The sequence below is a fragment of the Anabrus simplex genome, chromosome 3 (assembly GCF_040414725.1).
Source record: "Anabrus simplex isolate iqAnaSimp1 chromosome 3, ASM4041472v1, whole genome shotgun sequence".
NCBI classification, from domain to species: domain Eukaryota; kingdom Metazoa; phylum Arthropoda; class Insecta; order Orthoptera; family Tettigoniidae; genus Anabrus; species Anabrus simplex.
In genome coordinates, this window is record NC_090267.1 from 197,110,321 (window position 1) to 197,129,941 (window position 19,621).

At 40.5% G+C, this 19,621-nt stretch overlaps 1 protein-coding gene across 1 annotated transcript in view; it reads right to left on the bottom strand.

The window, feature by feature from the left end:
• The window catches only part of LOC136866737 (trypsin-1-like), a 97,171-nt gene that overhangs the window by 57,393 nt on the left and 20,157 nt on the right, over positions 1-19,621 (bottom strand). The window contains exon 2 of the mRNA XM_068226827.1: positions 18,326-18,519. Coding sequence (XP_068082928.1) covers positions 18,326-18,519 — 194 coding nt within the window. The remainder of the gene's footprint in view (positions 1-18,325; positions 18,520-19,621) is intronic.

Here is a 19,621-nt window from a genome sequence, read left to right on the forward strand (position 1 = left end):
CACTTTACTAAACAAGTCTCCAGCCAGAAAAATATTCAAAAAGTCCCTTCGTAACTGCAGAACATGTCGTGAATTGTATCGGTTGATCAGTTCCTTTAAATCTAGCACAGGAAGAAGATACAGGTGCCTTGTGTAGCAGGACTGAACGCCTTGAAAAAGTTCAGAATATCGATGAGATTTTCGCGCGGAATCCAAATGTATATGCAGGAAATCCAGAATAACTCTTGCTGTGGTCGTGTTGCCATGAGATCTGAAAGGAAACGTTTCTAATGTAGCGCACGCTCTTGACCGTGTAAATGAATGACCCAATGACCCAATGATGATATCACGGCTGTGGATCGCGGCTCAGATACACACCCCTTAGAACCATGATTTGTCACCTCTTACACTTCTCTTGGTGGTTCTTGACTCTACATAAATGTTGTGAACTCAACACTGAGCCGTATCCTGCCGGCCCATAAGAAATAGTCAGAGTATTATTTGACATAATATATAAATTTTATTCATATAAATTGCAATCATAAATGGTAAAGTAATGAATCCCAAGATAGCTGAGACAGGAAGTCGATGGAGACGTCAAGTCGCTAGATATTGCCCAACACTTCCTCGGGACAGTGAGAATAGCTTAGCGTCACCAAGCGTTGGTACAGATCGGCACGTGTACATAGTGCTGACCACGCTAAATATTCAGCCAATGAGAACGTGAGGATATGGCAAACACGAGTCTACGTCGCGCCAAGTCATTATCCCAGGTTGACCAACGTGTACAGTTGCTTGAGTTAAATTCTGTCATTTGTCGGGTTTCCACTGGTCTATAAGTGAAATATAATCAGAAATACGATATAAAAAATATAGGAAGAGATTTGCTATTATTTGAACTGTGTTTTATTAATGTACTATAATTAATACTGTGTCAATATATATGGCAAGCATTCTGATTGGTAGTTTGTCTAGACAAGCGGGAACCCCATAGTTGAAACGGCGTTACCGAAGCTTCTTTAGCATCCCAAGCTCTGGAGAGCATCATTCTGATCGGGCCGCTTGGATAGTGCAGAAGTGTAAATCTGATGGCAAGTACTGACGTGTTATATCAGTAACAGTATATGGTTTTAAACAAGTGTTTCAGTCGTACAGCTGGATACAATAACTGATGCAGAGTTAATTGCAGATTATATTATTGCAAAGTTCAATACCAACATATAGACGGTGATAATTAGCTGCAGTGTAGAAGGTGCAGGAGAGACGTGCCATTGTCTCAGATTTTCGTGTCGGTCGCATTCGCGAGGAACTCTCGATAAGTACCGCGTGCCGCTATCAATAACTGTGTATATATATACCCTTAAATATAAAGTTTGCAGTATTAATGTGTCAGTGTGTTTGGCTGAGTTTGTAACCGAAGGTTGTTCGGCACGTGTAGAATTGAGCGGTGAAGAGATAGTCATCCAAAGCCTTCTGTGTTCCAGTGTTAAATAATTTTCAGTAGGAGGATGGCTTCGCCTATGGAAGAAGGAAGTGTATTTCTACGTGTTGAAGCAGTGATCGACATGGAGTAATACCATAATATGGCAGAGATGTGAGCTGCTGCCATGTATCCAGAGAGTCATCACAAAATTAAGATAAGACGCATGCGTTAATTATGGAATGTTATATGGGTTATGTTAAAATACTAGTGCAGTTTAGAATAGGGATTTTATTTAACGTAAAGTAAACCTGACGGCATGTGTTTATTTCACCTTGATATTGTTGTATATACGGATAAGAGAGTAATGCATGTTCTTTTTATTTTTATTTTTATTTATGACTAGATAGCTGGGATAATGAGGGATTTGTTAGGATTAGTTTGTTGTTAATTTATGCATGATTACTTAGTGTGGCTTATTCCGATTTTTCCTTATATAATAGTGCTAGGAGGATTAGATTGACAAATTCATCCAAGTTCAAAGTTAAATACTTCCTACGTTATTTTATTTTGGTCATTTAGAAAGAAAATAATAGCTAATTGCATGACGCATGGTATTTTAGAAGCTGTACGTAAGGAGCTGCATAACGACGTTGAAAGAATAGGATCTTCGAATTTAGGTTGGAATCTCTTTTTTCCCAATGATTTGCGCAGGAAATGAACCGGGTATCATAATGTAGAAGGCTAATGTGATTCGTAAGAGATATGAGAAGTAAGATTGCATGTGGAATTATAAAGTGATTATGCAGGCCGATTGCATGCCTGATATGTGAATGAATAGTGTGCAGTGGATATGTACCTGCCAATTGTCTTCTGAGAGATTATTATCAGAATTGACGAAATTGATTCCAGACCAATGAGTCTGATGTGTGTTAATTTGTAAAAGCATGCTAGGAAGGAATGATTATACGCGAGTTTCCATATAGCCGACAAAAGATGATATCTCATTGCAAGCTGATATATTGGCCATGTTTTTATTAGACGGCGCGAATGAGATGGTATTTCCGTGTTACAATCTTGGGAGACAGAATCCAAATCTTAGTACAGTGTTGAGTTCAACATTTCCTTTCAGCTCACAGCCCACCAGGAAATACATGACGGATGATCGCGCTGTTGAGTGCGCAAATGTAGCAGAAGGAGGCAATGATGCCCATTGCTTTCTACATGATATTGGTGGATAATTATGTGTTTTTCCCTTACAGGATGATGTTTTATGATGTTTCATGTTGTTTGAATATCTTGTCTCGTTGTTAATGGGGAACAGCCGGAGTGCTGAGTTGTATTGATGGTCAATCTAGTTCTCACTAGATCCTTTGTGGTGAACCGCGATTCACGTAGAATCTGTGTAGTATGTAAGACTTTTTCTCTTTATCCGATGTAAATAGATGTGATAGTTTTGCTTATTGTTGATTTGTTGTAAATATAGCGTAGGGAAATGCCACTAGTGTTTTACATAACTCATATCATGTCCCATTGCGTCTTAGTTTTTCTTTTCATCGTAACTTTTCCTTTTATTGTAATTTTCTTTAACAGTAAATTTTGGCGACTCTCAATCTAAATTAAATTCGTAACCCGTATCGTTGTGATAATTTTGAGTGTGACTCCATGCGAAATAACTACATATCAGTGTATGCGTACACTTGTTACCCTATAACATGAACAATGGACAATAAGAAGAAGATCATTTCTGAAAGTATACACGTATTCAATGTTGTGCTTGATACTTTATTTCACTTTGTTTCTTTAAACAATTAACGTTGTCAATGTCCAGTTATTTCTTTATTTTGAGATTTTTGTTATAATATTTTATTATTTGAGTTAATTGATTTTCAAGTACTGTAGTATGATTCGGGGATATTTATAAATAAATTCATCCTACCCCATATATTTGTTTCTCATTTGAGTTATACCTCCATTTTCCTGTCCTTTGCTTATATTTAAGTGTTGAACTTCGGTTTTTAGCCTGACCCAATTGACGACCAACCCACTCTCTGCCCAACCCTGAGTTAGTCGGATGTTCATACAGGAATGGAGGCATCGTCCTAGAGGGTATTTACCCCTGGGTACGGTACTTTGAATGGTGGTTTTTCTACACATTCCTCCTAACTACCAACGGCCTAATGGATGGATTACGATAATATGCTCCTGTGTTGAAGCTTTAATTTCCAGGCGGCAAAACAACTCCTAGTATGGACGATAATGTATTCAGAATGTATTTTTGGCTAGTTATCTCCATCCGGCTTCGTATACTCCACTCCAGAACCCCATACCAGGAAATAAACCTTCTTGAGCAGAGCCGGGAAAAGAGGGCGGTTCTACACTCTCACAAGCTGTGATATTCCATGGTAAAATGACATGAAACGAACCTACATAAAATCGACTTCCCAAAATACTGCTAATAACAAATGGAGACTAATGATTGTCTACCCCCTGCCCCTTAGTCCCGTTTCTTGCTAAGGGGTCAAGGATGAGGTGAGAAGAATTGATATGGCATGGTTTTTGGCCGGATGCCCTTGCTGACGCCAACCTCATTTGAGGCGCTATTGAATATGAAATTAATAATGGTGAATTAAATTGGGTAAGGAGCTGGAAGGAGTTGGCTGTGGCCAATGAATAGGAAATGTCCGGGCATTTGCCTGAAAGTGAAAATGGGAAACCACAAAAGAAACTTTCTCAGGAGCCGGGCTGAGTGGCTCAGACAGTTGAGGCGCTGACCTTCTGACCCCAACTTGGCAGGTTCGACCCTGGCTCAGTTGGTGGTATTTGAAGATGTTCAAATACGTCAGCCTCGTACCGGTAGATTTTCTGGCACGTGAAAGAACTCCTGCGGACGAAATTCCGGCACCTCAGCGTCCCCGAAAACCGTCATTGATAATACTACGTTATATAACGTCACGTGTCGTCCACTTCTGGACAGAGCGTTTGTGTGATAAATCTATAAAATGACCCTACAATGCGATGAATAAAAGGGTAAACTGAAGTCATTAAACCAAACCAATTAAATTACATGGCGTTACAGCCCTGATGGACCCGGCCTACCAAGCGACCGTTGCTTATTCCAAACGCCTGCAGATTACGAAGTGAAACCTGGTCGATATGACGAATCCCCTCGGCCTTGATTTCTGGAGCCGCTATCTTACCGTCAGATAACTGCTCAGTTGTTCTCACGTAGGCTGAATGGATCTCGAACTAGATCCAAAATCCAGGTAAGATTGCCTGGCCTATCTTGGAATCAAACACGGGGTCCCCGTTAACAGTCAGGCTCGACCATGCAGCCAAGACCTGATCTCATTCTGATTGAAGTTAATCATAGATATTAATGGCACAAGTAATATGGATATCGATATCTGATAACCAATCTGTATTGGTGTAGCGTTAAACCGCTATATAATAATAACGAAAGAAAGAAAGAAAGAAAGGAAGAAAGAAAGAAAGAAAGAAAGAAAGAAAGAAAGAAAGAAGAAAGTATTGAGATAGCGTACCTCATGAACACTCAACCATATTGACTAGGAGATGATTTCGAAAAGGCTCCCAGGCCTGAATGGTTGAGCACTTGATGCACTATCCTTAACAGTAAATTTATCAAGTTAAGTACCCAGGTGGTAGTAGGTCATATGCACTTTCGTACTTTTAACAGGGATAAGAAGTGTTGACTGTTCTGTTCCAGCACTCTCCTCATGACGTAGAAACGAGTACTCGCACGATACGAGGACGGCTGGTATATGGATGAACAAACTTTCTTACACCAACTGTATTTACTCTAGTTTCCTTTAAGGAATACAGAACAATGGACTATCCACCTCCACCTATTGTAGAATGGGAAGTGTGTCTTACAGAGACGTTTAACATCTGTGTTTATGGATCATCATAAATCCCCAGCCTGTGAACTACTTTGTCTGAATGTAAGCTTAGGAGATACTAGGGTTTGTTTAAGAAAATATCATGAACTTTCCCCACTCATAGCTCTTTCTTCCTGTAAAGCTGGTAATGTTCTTAAAATGTCCACATTCAAAGCTGAACTGTTGGGCAGTCCTTATTTGATGGAATTTACCAGATCTACCTTCGGTGAGATACCGTGTTCAGATACAGTGTTATAACAAAGAAAAAGTTTATTATTTTTTTATATGTCTCATTCTTGGCTTTTATGATATGAAATGACATACAAGTAGTAGATGTACAGTATAACCGATACTAGTAACACTGTACATTCTGCACCTAGGCCTTGTGCTGAATAGCACTCGGTGGGCTTGAGAGGCTCATATAGCCTACAACAGCAATTTCGATGAAGAGAGTAACGGATTTAAGAAAGAAAAAAAAACAGTATTCATGAGGACATCGTGAATAAAATATGTTGTTAACCAACCAACCAACCAACCAACCAACCAACCAACCAACCAACCAACCAACCAACCAACCAACCAACCAACCAACCAACCAAATAACGACAACAGAAGCAAAATAAGCGGGATATATTTCTGTTTCTCCTGTTTCATTATTTGCAGTGCTCCTTTGCATCATAGGTCTATACTTGATGATAAACTGGTCAGTGGTAAAACGCTGGGTTGTCTTATAAGTGTCAATAACATCGGGAGACAGATGGGTTCGAATTCCATTTCTGTAAATCTTGAAACTATTTCATGCTTGTTTCTCAATTTTGTCTCCAAAAATCCCCGGTTGGCAAGGTCGCAATAACCCTCTTCCGATTCCCATCCTAATTCACACACAAACCTAACTGGCTTTTTTCACCTGCATGCTTCCAGTTTCTAAATAAGACTGACAATTTCAACAGTGGGTACCTTTCGGCGCAGCATCTCGAAACCCGTAAACATAGTTAGTGGAACGTGAAACTATTCTTCCTTTCTCTTTTTCTTTCTTCTGTAATACGTTTACCCTCCAGGGTTGGTTTTTCTGTCGGACTCAGCGGGGGATCCCACCTACCACCTCAAGGGCAGTCTTGGAGCGTGAGACTTTGGGTCACTATTAATTATTATTATTATTATTAGTAGTAGTAGTAGTAGTAGTAGTAGTAGTAGTAGTAGCAGTAGCCTTTGCTGAAAAGTATTATTCGATATGAAAATGTACTTATCCTTTATCATGACCATTATATAGGTCACTGTTAAAAATTTCTCTATAGTATAATTTTTTTTTCTTTACTTTCGTTCACATATTCACTTTACATCGCGTTGCCACAGATAGGTCTTCGAGCGACGATGGAACAGGAAAGGAAGTGACAGTTGCCTTAATTAAGATACAGCCCCAGCATTCGCCTAGTGTACAATGGGAAAACAACGTAAAACTATCTTTAAGACTGCCAACAGTGGGGTTCGAACCCACTATCTCGCGAACATAGCTCACAGCTATGCGACCCTAACCGCACGGCCAACTCACTCGGTATAATAATTTATCCTAGTGCTGAAGTGTGAATCATCTACCACTTTCTCCAAAAGTTATGATTTCATAATCTCTTCATAATTGCGTATCAATGTATGTCACAATAGCAACGAAAGTTCTTGCTATATATATAACTGATAGTTATATCCTGAAGGCCAGTAGAAAGTTTAACTTTCTCCAGGAGAAGAATTTCATTCTGCTCCTATTCTTGGGCACGCAGCGGCCTTCTTATTCTTCTTCTTATTTTTAATTTGTTTAACCTCCAGAGTTGGTATTTCCCTCGAACTCAGCGACAGATCCCACCTCTACCGCCTCAAGGGCAGTGTCCTGGAGCTTAAAACTCTGGGTCGGGGAATACAACTGGGAAGGATGACCAGTATCTCGCCCAGGAGGCCTCACCTGCTATGCTGAACAGGGGCCTTGCGGGGGATGGGAAGATTGGAAGGGATAGACGAGGAATAGGGAAGGAAGCGGCCGTGGCCTTAAGTTAGGTACCATCCCGACATTTGCCTGGAGGAGAAGTGGGAAACCACGAAAAGCCACTTCCAGGATGGCTGAGGTGGGAATCGAACCCCCCTTACACAGTTGACTTCCCGAGGCTGAGTGGACCCCGTTCCAGCCCTCATACAACTTTTCAAATTTCATAGCAGAGCCGGGAATCGAACCCGGACCTCGGGGGGTGGCAGCTAATCACACTAACCACTACCCCACAGAGGCGGACTATTAGCTGCCTACAGCAACAATTTACCTATAGAACAGGTGCAACATTTTAACTAGCTATGATAGAAACAAAGCCTCACAATATTTCATCCATATCAAGCAATATGGGGAACCTATGGGAAGACCACTTTCGAAGAAGACCAGAAAGATAAACAGTAGAAGAGTAGGGGCTTCCTGGCCGAGGCGGTAAAGGCGTGCTCGGTTCATCCGGAAGGACGTGGGTTCGAATCCCCGTCAAGAAGTCGTAAAATTTAAGAATTCCAGAGGTGCACTTGGCCCTGAGGTTAACTCAGCCTATACCAAAAATGAGTACCAGGTTACTTCCTGGGAGCAAAGGCGGCCGGGCGTAGAGCCAACCACTCTACCCCATCAAGTGCCGAGGATGCAGCTAGTGGAAGCCTTTACCTTCCACCTCTCCAAGGGTCTTCATGGCCTGTACGGAGATGGCTCTCCTTTGTTTTGACGTGAAACTTGGGTACTGATGAGCAATTATAAGTCGTATCCAAGCATCTGAAATGAGATTTCACGTGTACACAGGATTCGGAATAAGGATATATTCCTAGAACTGCAGGTGGAACCTCTTCCTGAGGAAATACTTAAACACAGAACACAGAACAAGCCCTATCCCTGCATCAAAATTGTATATCAGTAACGCTCCTCTGACTGAAAGGGAAAGATGGTTTGAAGCCGAAACAGGTGACTGAGTCTAATGCTCGTCAGAAAGAAGAAACTGGCGTCTTACGATGGAAAAGGTTCTATGTTAGCGAGAGATTTGATGATTAGATAGAACTTTCACGGTGATTATAGCTTTTAGCCATTACTGATTCCCAGCAAACAGAGAAACATGATTTGCTGAGAGACTCCTAATTACATGCACTATCAATTATTTATCTCAATTCAAGTCCTCCAGTAAACAAACTAAAGTTCCTAGTTACAACAGTTTATCAGTAATCCTATCGTGTATTACTGGCTTCAGTGGAGCAGATAATAATACAGGAGTGAGCAGCCAACATCATATTACATTGTAAGCTATATCTTAACATGAAATAATACCAGTTATAAATTATTTCTCTTAGCATATGTAAAATAAGAATTGTTGTTAGGAAGTTCACTATATTGTCCAACAGTTATAATCCTTAAACAGACCTAGGCACAGTTCTGAAAGGTACTTTCTCACTTCATTTTAAAAGGGACCCATTTGAAAACAAAGCTTAGTTCGCAGGCGATCCGTTCATCTATATAAATAAAGTGTTAGGGGATCCGCTGTCTGCAATTTCGTTCGATTTTGTAATTTTTCTGATTTCTGTCCTTTTTAGGTCAACTCAAGACCGTATCAGTGGTTTTTAGCTTCCATGTCTGTTTGTCCGTCTGTTCCACCATGACGGTGGAACGGCTATATAGATCTCGACCATACTACATATTTTCAGTATACTCATCCAGGAGCAGGTTTAGATTGGCACATCATTTAAAAATCACTGACCAGACTGGGGATTTATACAAAACCCAATACAGGTTTTTTTTTTTTTTTCAATTTTCTCTTATACTGCTTCTTTTCTGTAAAATCTGTAGACCGTATCTGAAACTTGTCTTCATTTGAAACAATTTTCATTATGTTCATAATTCGGCTTAACACTACAATGACGGAGGAAACTACTATTTTCTGCGGGTTTCATGCTCTGTATTGAGTGACGAACAGACCGATAAACGAAACTACAGGTTACCATGGCAACCAACATGCGAGTGCTAATCCCGAAAACTGGTATCTCTCTTTTCTTTGAGAAAAAATTCCAAGATGTTCAATTGTAGAAGATTTTGGGCCCGAAAAACATCGAAATATGGAGGCAATTTTCGTGACGGTGCAGACCTTCGTTTTGGGATAATTGGTGGATAAACAGTAAGTCGTATCAAAAAAAAAAAAAAAAAAAAAAAAAAAAAAACACAGATAGTACAATCACAGCTCAATTTGGAGAGATCTACAACTGTGGTCCTCAACTTTTTTTGTCGTACCTCGATCCCTTATACGTCACTTATTCGTTAGATAGAGCTGAAGTTCTCGATAATTATCAAATCCTCCCAACTTGATTGCGACTGGCATTAGAAAAAGGGACCTGTCTTTATAATGAAAACTCTCCATCTCTATTTTGAATGGCAGTAGGCAAGTGAGTCTGCCGTTATAGTAGAAACAACCGAACTCCATTATGATTGGCAGTAGGAAATGTGGCTTGCCATTTTCATCAAAACTCCCCTACGCGCACCTTACTTCAGAAACGACGTATGGGATCCTCCCACTGGTGCTTCTCGGATAACGCTAATCGACATGCAGTTTAATATAATCTTACTGTGTACAACAATTTACATAGAAATACACAGAATAATTAAGGTACAGCCCCGGCATTTGCCTGCTATCACGCTCGGTGGGGAGGCCTTGTAAGGCAGATCTTACGACGAGGGTGAACGGCGCCTGCTTTTTATATGAAACTACAAGTTTATATAGCGCAAGATAGTGTTGTGTGTGTGTTGCAGTAATTTTCGGGACAGCATAAACAACCAGTCCCCCAGGCAACAGAATTAACCATTTTAAAATTCCTCGACCAGACAGGGGATCAAACCCAGGTTTCCTAGAACCAGAGGTCAAGGGACTGACCACTTAGCCATGGAGCTGGACATTGAAATGCTACGAACTAATTATTGATTTCTACAAATATGTTCAATGTTCTCAAACACCTGTAAGTGTTAACACTATCATAGTCTCGACAATTAGGACGATGTGTCGATGGTCGAGCAAGTGGGTGCGTGATTTGGATTACGTAACTATCAGTTTGAATTCGGGAGATAGTGAGTTCGGACCCCCACTATTGGCAGCCCTAAAGATGGTTTCCCGTGGTTTCCTATTTTCCCATTTTCACACCAGCAAATCCAAAGGCTACGGCCGCTTCCTTCCCACTTCTAGCCCTTTCCTATCCCATCGTTTTCATAAGACTTACTTGTGTCTGTGCGACGTAAAACAAATTGTAAGCAAAAATGAATTTAAAATAATAATTTAGGGAGATTTGATGTCTCTTTGTGCATTCTGAACCGACCAGATTCATGTGATATCTATTATTGGGCTCGGGAGATAACTGTATTCGTACTGTCGGCCATTCTGAAAATCGTCTCCTTGTATCCTAAGTGAGATGGTCGACTATGTCAGTGTCAGTGGAGAAATACCGTGGAATAGCATTAGTAGACGAATAAGCGAGTTGAACTTTTAGAAGTGGGTAATATCATAATATGAATATAAAGCTGGAATTCAAGAGGACACATTGTGGTCAATAATTATTCATTTATAGAACATGTAGTAAGGGATTGGAATATTTTATTAAGGGAAATGTCCGATAAATTTGCAAGTTCTTTGAAAACATTTAAGAAACGGCTGGAGAAACAGTGGATAAGGATTCTGGCACCTGGGCAACAGCCCTAAATGCAGATCATTTTGATTGATTGATTGATTGATTGATTGATTGATTGATTGATTGATTGATTGATTGATTGATTGATTGAGATTGATTGATTGATTGATTGATTGATTGATTGATTGATTGATTGATTGATTGATTGATTGATTGATTGATTGATTGATTGATTGATTGATTGATTGATTGATTGATTGATTGATTGATTGATTGATTGATGTCATTTCTATCCTAATCATTGAAAATACACTTGTCAGTGCGATAACAATAGGCTATTACACACAGATTCTGCACCGATCGAATGTAGTTCGTGGTATTGTTGTGTACAATTAATCTTATCGTCTAACTCTGCGGCATATCTTAACGGTTATCGCTAACAAACGTCGTTTCGGGAGGCAAAGGTTCAATTCGCCGATCTGAAAAGGATTTAGCATGTATAAGAGGGCTGGTAGTGGTTACAGTGGAACATGCAGCACATATCCATCGGAAGTGTGCCTACACCTCATCGAGGAATGGAGGACACGCGTTTTAGATCCTGCTTTCGGGCTATGGTCGATTCGAGATCCAAGATGCTTTTGGCATAAGAAAAATGACGGACTGTGCCTTAATTAAATTTTTTATGCTAACTTTCCGGTCATAGAGCATTCATATCTCAGTGACACTTATGTGTATGTTACAAAAACAAAGACAAAGTCACCTCCGTATAGGCCATGAAGGCCCTTGGAGGAGTGGAAGGTAAAGGTTTCCACCATTGTTAACCGCGGCACGTGATGGGGTAGAGTGGTTAGCTCTACACCCGGCCGCCTTTGCCCCCAAAAATTAACCTGGTACTCATACTTGGTGTAGGCTGAGTGAACCTCAGGGCCTTATGCACCTCCGGAAGTGGAAATCTCGTTCCTTAAATTATACGACTTCCTGGCGGGGATTCGAACCCACGTCCTTCCGGCCGAACCGAGCACGCCTTTACCACCTCGGCCAGGCAGACCCTCTTATATGTATATTAGTACAAGAAAAAGAAAGGAAGAAAATACTTTTTCTTTTGCGAAAATCAAGTTATCATAAATATGTCTCGTTCATAGCCATCCATCAACGGCTGCTAATTTCAGATGATCACCGGCCAATAGACATAGCCTGAACAATAGGTAGGTATCATTGTCTGGCCATCCATCCATACATGACATCACAGCGTGCACGGTTGCTAGGGTATTACTTCCGTTCACGCTAACGACTGTATATAATAATGTAATGTGTATTGGTTTAATTTTTAATGGAAATAACTAGTATGGACACTCTCAGTTATCGGTTTTACGTCCCACTAGCGACTTTTACGGCTTTCCGAGACGCCATTGTATCATCTTCTTGACCGGCTCCATGGCTAAATGGTTAACGTGCTGGCCTTTGTTCACAAGAGCCTCGGGTTCGATTCCCCGAAAGGGTAGGGAATTTTAACCATCATTGATTCATTTTGCTGGCACGAGGGATGAGTGTATGTGTTATCTTCATCATCATTTCATCCTCATCATGACGCGCAGGTTGCCTACGGGTGTCAAATCAAAAGACCTGCACCTGGAGAGCCGAGCATATCCTCGGACACTCCAGCCACTAAAAGCCATACGCCATTTCATTTCATCACCTTATTTCCACAAGTATGCATGAGATACCATACGACAGTTTACTCCTTGAATTAATTTTACATTTCAATTAATACGGGAGTGGCAAATTTGACCCCGCACGGCTGCAATATCTGTAGTCCAGAAGTCAAAATTAACAAGCAGTTTTGAGTTGTTTCATAAATTATTATTATTATTATGAAGATTATATTCATGATGACGATAATGACGTTGATGGCAGGGTGGGGTAAGTTACATATTAATTTTACTATTTGAACTTGGTTAAGAGTAAAAGTAATTATTACCGTGTTAATTGTATCTAAAACAATAAAAAGTTCCAGTCCCAGACTACTAACGTAGGAATATAATTCGTTTCTTGAATTAATTTTTAGCGTAGGTGCGTTTTCTACAAATAATACTAGGCATAACACTTAAAATTAGATTCAACAAACCTCGTATTTAAGTTTTCGAAAGTCACTGTCAAAATCGTATTCAAATACCCCCATCATCTTCTTCTTCTTCTTAATCTGTTTACCCTGCAGGGTTAGTTTTTCCTTCAGACTCAGCGACGGATCCCTCCTCTACCGCCTCAAGGGCAGTGTCCTGGAGTTTCAGACTCTGGGTCGGGGAATACAACTGGGGAGGATGACCAGTACCTCGCCCAGGCGACCTCACTTGCTATGCTGAACAGGGGCCTTGTTGGGGGATGAGAAGATTGGAAGAGATTGACAAAGAGGTGGGAAGGAAGCGGCCATGGCCTTAAGTTAGGTACCATCCCGGCATTTGCCTTGAGGAGAAGTGGAAACCACGGAAATCCACTTCCAGGATGGCTGAGTTTGGGATCGAACCCACCTCTACTCAGTTGACCTCTCGAGGCTGAGTGGACCCCGTTCCAGTCCTCGTACCACTTTTCAAATCTCGTTGCAGAGCCAGGAATCGAACCCGGGCCTCCGGGGGTGGCAGCTAATCACGCTAACCACTACACCACAGAGGTGGACATACCCCTATCTTACGGTAATTTAATTTTTATCTCGATAGTTTTTTAAAATGCTATTTGTTCGTGGCGTCGACCCATATGGATGTTTTGCCCCTACTGGCAGTACATTGTACGAACCTGCGTGTAATTGGAATGGCGGTAGTGTGGAATGTTGTGTGCGAGGAAACACCCAGTCCCCAGGCCAGGGACATTAATAATTACAATTTGAAAACCCTGACCCGGCCGGCAGTCGAACCCGGGCCCGCCAGGTGACAGGCGGACGCTTTGCCCCATACACCGCGGGGCCGGACTTCTCGCTAGTTACTAGACCGAGACACGTAACATGCATGACTCACTTTCAGCATGGCTAACTACTTAGACCACCACACACAAGAATAAGACAGCGTTCCCGATCTTTCTCTAGGGCCTAACTCTCTCTTTCGTGATGCTATAAGTAAGTAAATTCTTTTATGGAACATTCTGATGAGAATGCCCTGTATACGGTGATAGTTCTTATGTACAGAAGGAGATCACGGCCAATGACAAAGGCGAAAGCGAAGTATCCCAGCTTTAATTTTTACAACTTACACCAGGTTTTATGTTCTTTTTGTAGTCTTATTGTGTTTATTTCCGCTACCAATTTCAGTAGCTCTGTTGACGAAACCATCAGACTGTTAACTATACATTCTTATGTCCGAGACTTGAAACCTACCATTCATTGCAGCCCTTTACAGTGAGTGCCCTTCATCCCCGAGAATTTTTCCCATGTTGAGATCAGGAAACGCGTTTAATTTTTCTCTTATTTCAGAACCTAGATCTCTCTAAGTCATATAATTTTTAATGAAAATCCCACCTGAAGTCGCCAGGTTTCGAAATGGGCACAATTGAGATGTGAACCGATTGGCTTTACTTCCAGTGTTCTTCTCCTTCTTCTTCTTAATCTGTTTTCCCTCCACGGTCGGTTTTTCCCTCGGACTCAGTGAGGGATCCCACCTCTACCGCCTCAAGGGCAGTGTCCTGGAGCTTCAGACTCTGGGTCGGGGAATACAACTAGGGAGGATGACCAGTACCTCGCCCAGGCGGCCTCACCTGCTATGCTGAACAGGGGCCTTGTGGAGGGATGGGAAGATTGGATGGGACAAGCAAGAAAGAGGGAAGGAAGCGGCCGTGGCCTTAAGTTAGGTACCATCTCGGCATTTGCCTGGAGGAGAAGTGGGAAACCACGGTAAACGCCTTCCAGGATGGCTGAGGTGGGAATCGAACTCACCTCTACTCAGTTAACCTCCCGAGGCTGAGTGGACCCCGTTCCAGCCCTCGTACCACTTTTCAAATTTCGTGCCAGAGCCGGGAATCGAACCGGGACCTCCGGGGGTGGCAGCTACTCACGCTGACCACTACACCACAGAGGCGGTCTACTTATTACATCTGCTTCAGCGTCCCTTCCCTTCCTCGTCCTAAAATATTATTATTATTATTATTATTATTATTATTATTATTATTATTATTATTATTATTATTATTATTATTATTATTATTATTTGTTTTCGAATTTGCCAATTATGGCCTTTCTTCTCTTCTCTTCTCTTCTCTTCTCTTCTCTTCTCTTCTCTTCTCTTCTCTTCTCTTCTCTTCTCTTCTCTTCTCTTTTCTTCGCTTCATAAATGAGCAGTTCGGGCTTCCATTTTAGTGGTTTCTCTTGAAATGATTTTAGACTGTCGATTCTTCTTCTGAACTTTCAATTGTGAATCATCTGTAGCGTAATTAAAACTTCTTCTGCATCACTCTTGACCTCTTCTACCCACTCGGAGATGGCCTTTAGCTCAATCATGTATTTGCAGATCTTCTTGGCCAGTCGTTTGTTATCCAATCTTACTAGGTGTCCGCAGAATTTCAGCATTCGTTTCCACATTGTTCTCCATGATCTTTTCAGTGTAGGCTACTTGTAGAACTCTTCATTTCTCCTTTTCTTCCAAGTCCCATCAATAGTCTTCTGCGGTCCTAGAATTTTCCTTGGAATCTTCCTTTCCTTCTCCTCGAGTTCTTCCAGCTCCCCTTTTTAAAATTTAAATTAAGGCACTCTGAAGCGCACAATCCTTCTGGTTTTCATTACCAAGTCATAATGTCGGATTTTGGCCATGTATTATTATTATTATTATTATTATCAATATTATTATTATTTATTACTGATACATTGTGTATACAGTTTTCTACAATAAGCAGTTTAAGCACATAGAATTCTAAACTTATTCTTTTATATCGCATTTGTATTGTCATAGCATCCAAAATCTGTGATAGTTCTAATCCACCAACAATTGCACAATAGATGGTGGTGTGTACCACCCCCTGGGATTTAAACTTCCGTTTCGTACCAGAGCTGTTTAGTCCGTTTCTTACCGGGCGAGTTGGCCTTGCGGTTAGGGGCGCGCGGCTGTGAGCTTGCATCCGGGAGAATCCTCGCTCACTAACGAGCAGTCCTAGCCTGTCGGCACGCGTCATAAGAGGCCTCGCCTGTCACAGTTCCTTTCCGTGTACGGCTAGCTAAAATGTATGTCTGCCCCTTATTCTCGAATCTTATCATGTGTACTACCAGTGATTAGGAAAAATTACAAGTTATCAGAAAGTTTCTAAAGACAAACGTCCGTAGGGATATTGACCAGAGAAGCAACAATGATATTAGTTCGAATAAAACTCAGTATATTGCAAATACGCTGCCTACCTTGCCTTCACTTTCCTTCATATCCAGATTCAGCACTACTTCTTATTATTATTATTATTATTATTTGAGTTTTAGTATCATGGAATTATCACCAGAACAGAACTTATCGATACACAAGCAGTTAAATTCCATGGCACTATGGCCCTGACGGACCTTAGCCTACCAAGAGACCGCTGCTCAACTCGAAAGCCTGCAGATTATGAGGTGTCGCAAAGTCAGTGCGACGAATCATCTCGGCCGTTATTCCTGGTTTTCTAGACCGGAAGACAAGCAGTTAGGCTTTTAAAATAATGAATGATCAGCAATTATATTCTGATACTGGAGGTAATCTGCTAAACCTGACTTCTTTTTCTTCTTTTTCTGCCGCTTTTCCCACACCTGTTGGGTCTCGGGTGCGAACTGTATCGCATATGTGGATTTGGCCCTGTTTTAGGCCGAATGCCCTTCCTGACGCCAACCCTATATGGAGGGATGTAATCACTATTGCGTGTTTCTGCGGGGGTTGGTTTTGTAGTGTGCTGTGTGAATATGAAGAGGAAAATGTTGGGACAAACACAAACACCCAGTCCCCGGGCCAGAAGAATTAATCAGAGGCGATTAAAATCTCCGACCCGGCCGGGAATCGAACCCGGGACCCTCGGACAATCAGCTAAACCTGACTGCAGTGAAGAAATAGGAGTTCCATCTAGATACGGAAACGATAAGGGGAAATATAATTCTTCGTAAATATCCGATGACGATCATTCATCTAATCTTAATTCTTAACGACTTACGGGACATATTGGACTACACGGATATGTTCACGACAGAAGAGCTATCAAATATAAGTGTGATTAAACCAAGAGTGTTGATTACTCGATACGGGTTGAGTAGCTGTAAGCTACCATTTGGGAGATAGTGGGTTCGAACTGTACTGTCAGCACTCCCATTTTTACACCAGCTGCACCTTACACTACCTTCCCAGCCCTAGCCCTAACCCTTTTCAGTTAAAGTGAATGTGTTGGTATCATACTAAGCTGATGATAACAAAAACAACAACAATAATAATAATAATAATAATAATAATAATAATAATAATAATAATAATAATAATAATAATTTATAATAATAAGGCCATGTCTCCTCCGGAGAGGCCTGATGCAGGGCTTTCGAGTTGACGCCGTTTGGGTGAACTGCAACCTACCTAAGATGAAATCTAATTCTGAAGACAGCACAAACACCCGACCCATAAACCATAGCAAATAACTAATGAAAGTTAAAAACCCTTGACCCGACCGGCAATCGATCCCGAGTCCCCTTGGACCAAAGACCAGCATGCTAACCATTCAGCCATAGAGCTCGATATAATAATAATAATAATAATAATAATAATAATAATAATAATAATAATAATAATAATAATAATAATTTATAAAACAGCATGCGAGGTAATAATTTTATTGCAATAATTATACCGTAAATATTAAATTGGTGAACGATTATGCCGTCGTTTCTGGCATCTTACCATGCCAGCCGCGATTCGAAATTTGCAAAAGTGACTTATACGATATTTTTGAAATGAAATATCATGTTCCCGTGGTTCGGATTTCACGAAAATTTGGATGTCCAGTTGCTATGATCTCAACATCAACAGTATGTAAAACTACAATATAAGCTTGCTTGCTCCTTTACATGAGATTGAATTATTGATTGTATTGGTTATTGACTCCGTTAGAAAATGCCCATAAGCCTAAAATATTATTATTTACTTTCTTAACTTGATTATTATATATCTAATTTCATTGATGGAATACCTCCTGTATTCCTAGCACGGTACCAAAGATTATGCTATATCACATTCCTTGTATGTATAATATTGAAATTTATAGCTAAATATAATAACAGAAATGTGCCCAACGTTGTATTTAACAACTATATATTCGTGAAAATGCTACTGTTCTTTCAGAAATTCCATAACTTCTTGAGCCGAAACTATAGAAATCATATTTTTTCTGTACTTACTCGCTTGCTGCTCCTGTTGAGAAGATCACCGCTCCCTCGTGCTAAAGGACACTCTAGGAGTACAAAGTGGCAGAGAAGAAGAGCCCAGCACAGCCGGTTCCTGAACACCGACATGTCTCTAGGGTAGGCTCTAACACTTTCAGTGAACCAGTAACCTCCTTCACTCGTGTGTCTTCTCAATGGCACAACTCTCACTGCAACATCACCGCACTCTAACCTCACAATATAAACGTAAGACTTACACCATTCACTCGCTTGTAAAATTGTGTTTAGAATTTCTTCACAACTTGACAGATGAGCGCATAATTCATTACTGTTTCTTGTGACCACTTTCCTCAGAGTATCGCCCTATGTTTCCGCTTTAAGTGCTGTTTTCGTCACCTACTTAGGAGTACTCGAGACTGATGTGAAGGTAGAAAGTAAGACTACCTACGCTATAACTTGCGAACTTACTTTTTTAGTAACCAATAACATATGGGTGGTTATGTTATTAATTCAAAGTGAGGATTTGTATTACATAGACATGCTTTCTTTTTTGTATTGTCAGTTATTTAGATTTGGACCCGTTAGACCACTGCCAAATGGCATATCAGTGTTCTAAATCAATATAGGATCGCTGTATGAAAAGTGGTACGATAAATTGAATATCTATGGAGGGTCCGAGATCTATAATTTGAGATGATGTGTATTGTATGACTTATTTACTGTCTTAAAATAGTAAACATTCTATTTAAACATAGAATTACCGTGCAATATCATAGAAGCCTTAAATATCACCATGGGGAAGGCTTTATTCATCCGTCAAAACTTGTTAGTGACGTCGAAGATATGCCTCAAAATGTTCTCCACAAAAATAGTGAAAATTCTTTGGTGAAAACCAGCAATTCCCTTGCATGAATATAATATCAATTACTTTCGTTTTGAAAGAGCAGCAATATATTCACAGTACGTGCTTGGGTATGCCTTCTAGTCAGACAGATCCTTTCTGCACTATCAAACAATTATTGCAAATTCTTCGGTAAAAATTAATATTTTCATTCGTGTGTAAATTACTTTTCTCTTGAAATAGTAGTAATGAATTCTAAGTCCTGCTTTATTATGCTTTCTAGTTTTATAGAACCTTTCTCCACTACGTGATATAAATTCCTTTCAGAGATTTAAAAATGTTCAAAATGAAAACCACATGCAGACATATGATTCCCTTTACTGTGTCGAAAATTCACACAGTGCCACTTCAGGGTTTGATTAATATGTTTACATCTTCGTCAAGAAGTCAGTTGCACACACTCACTCACA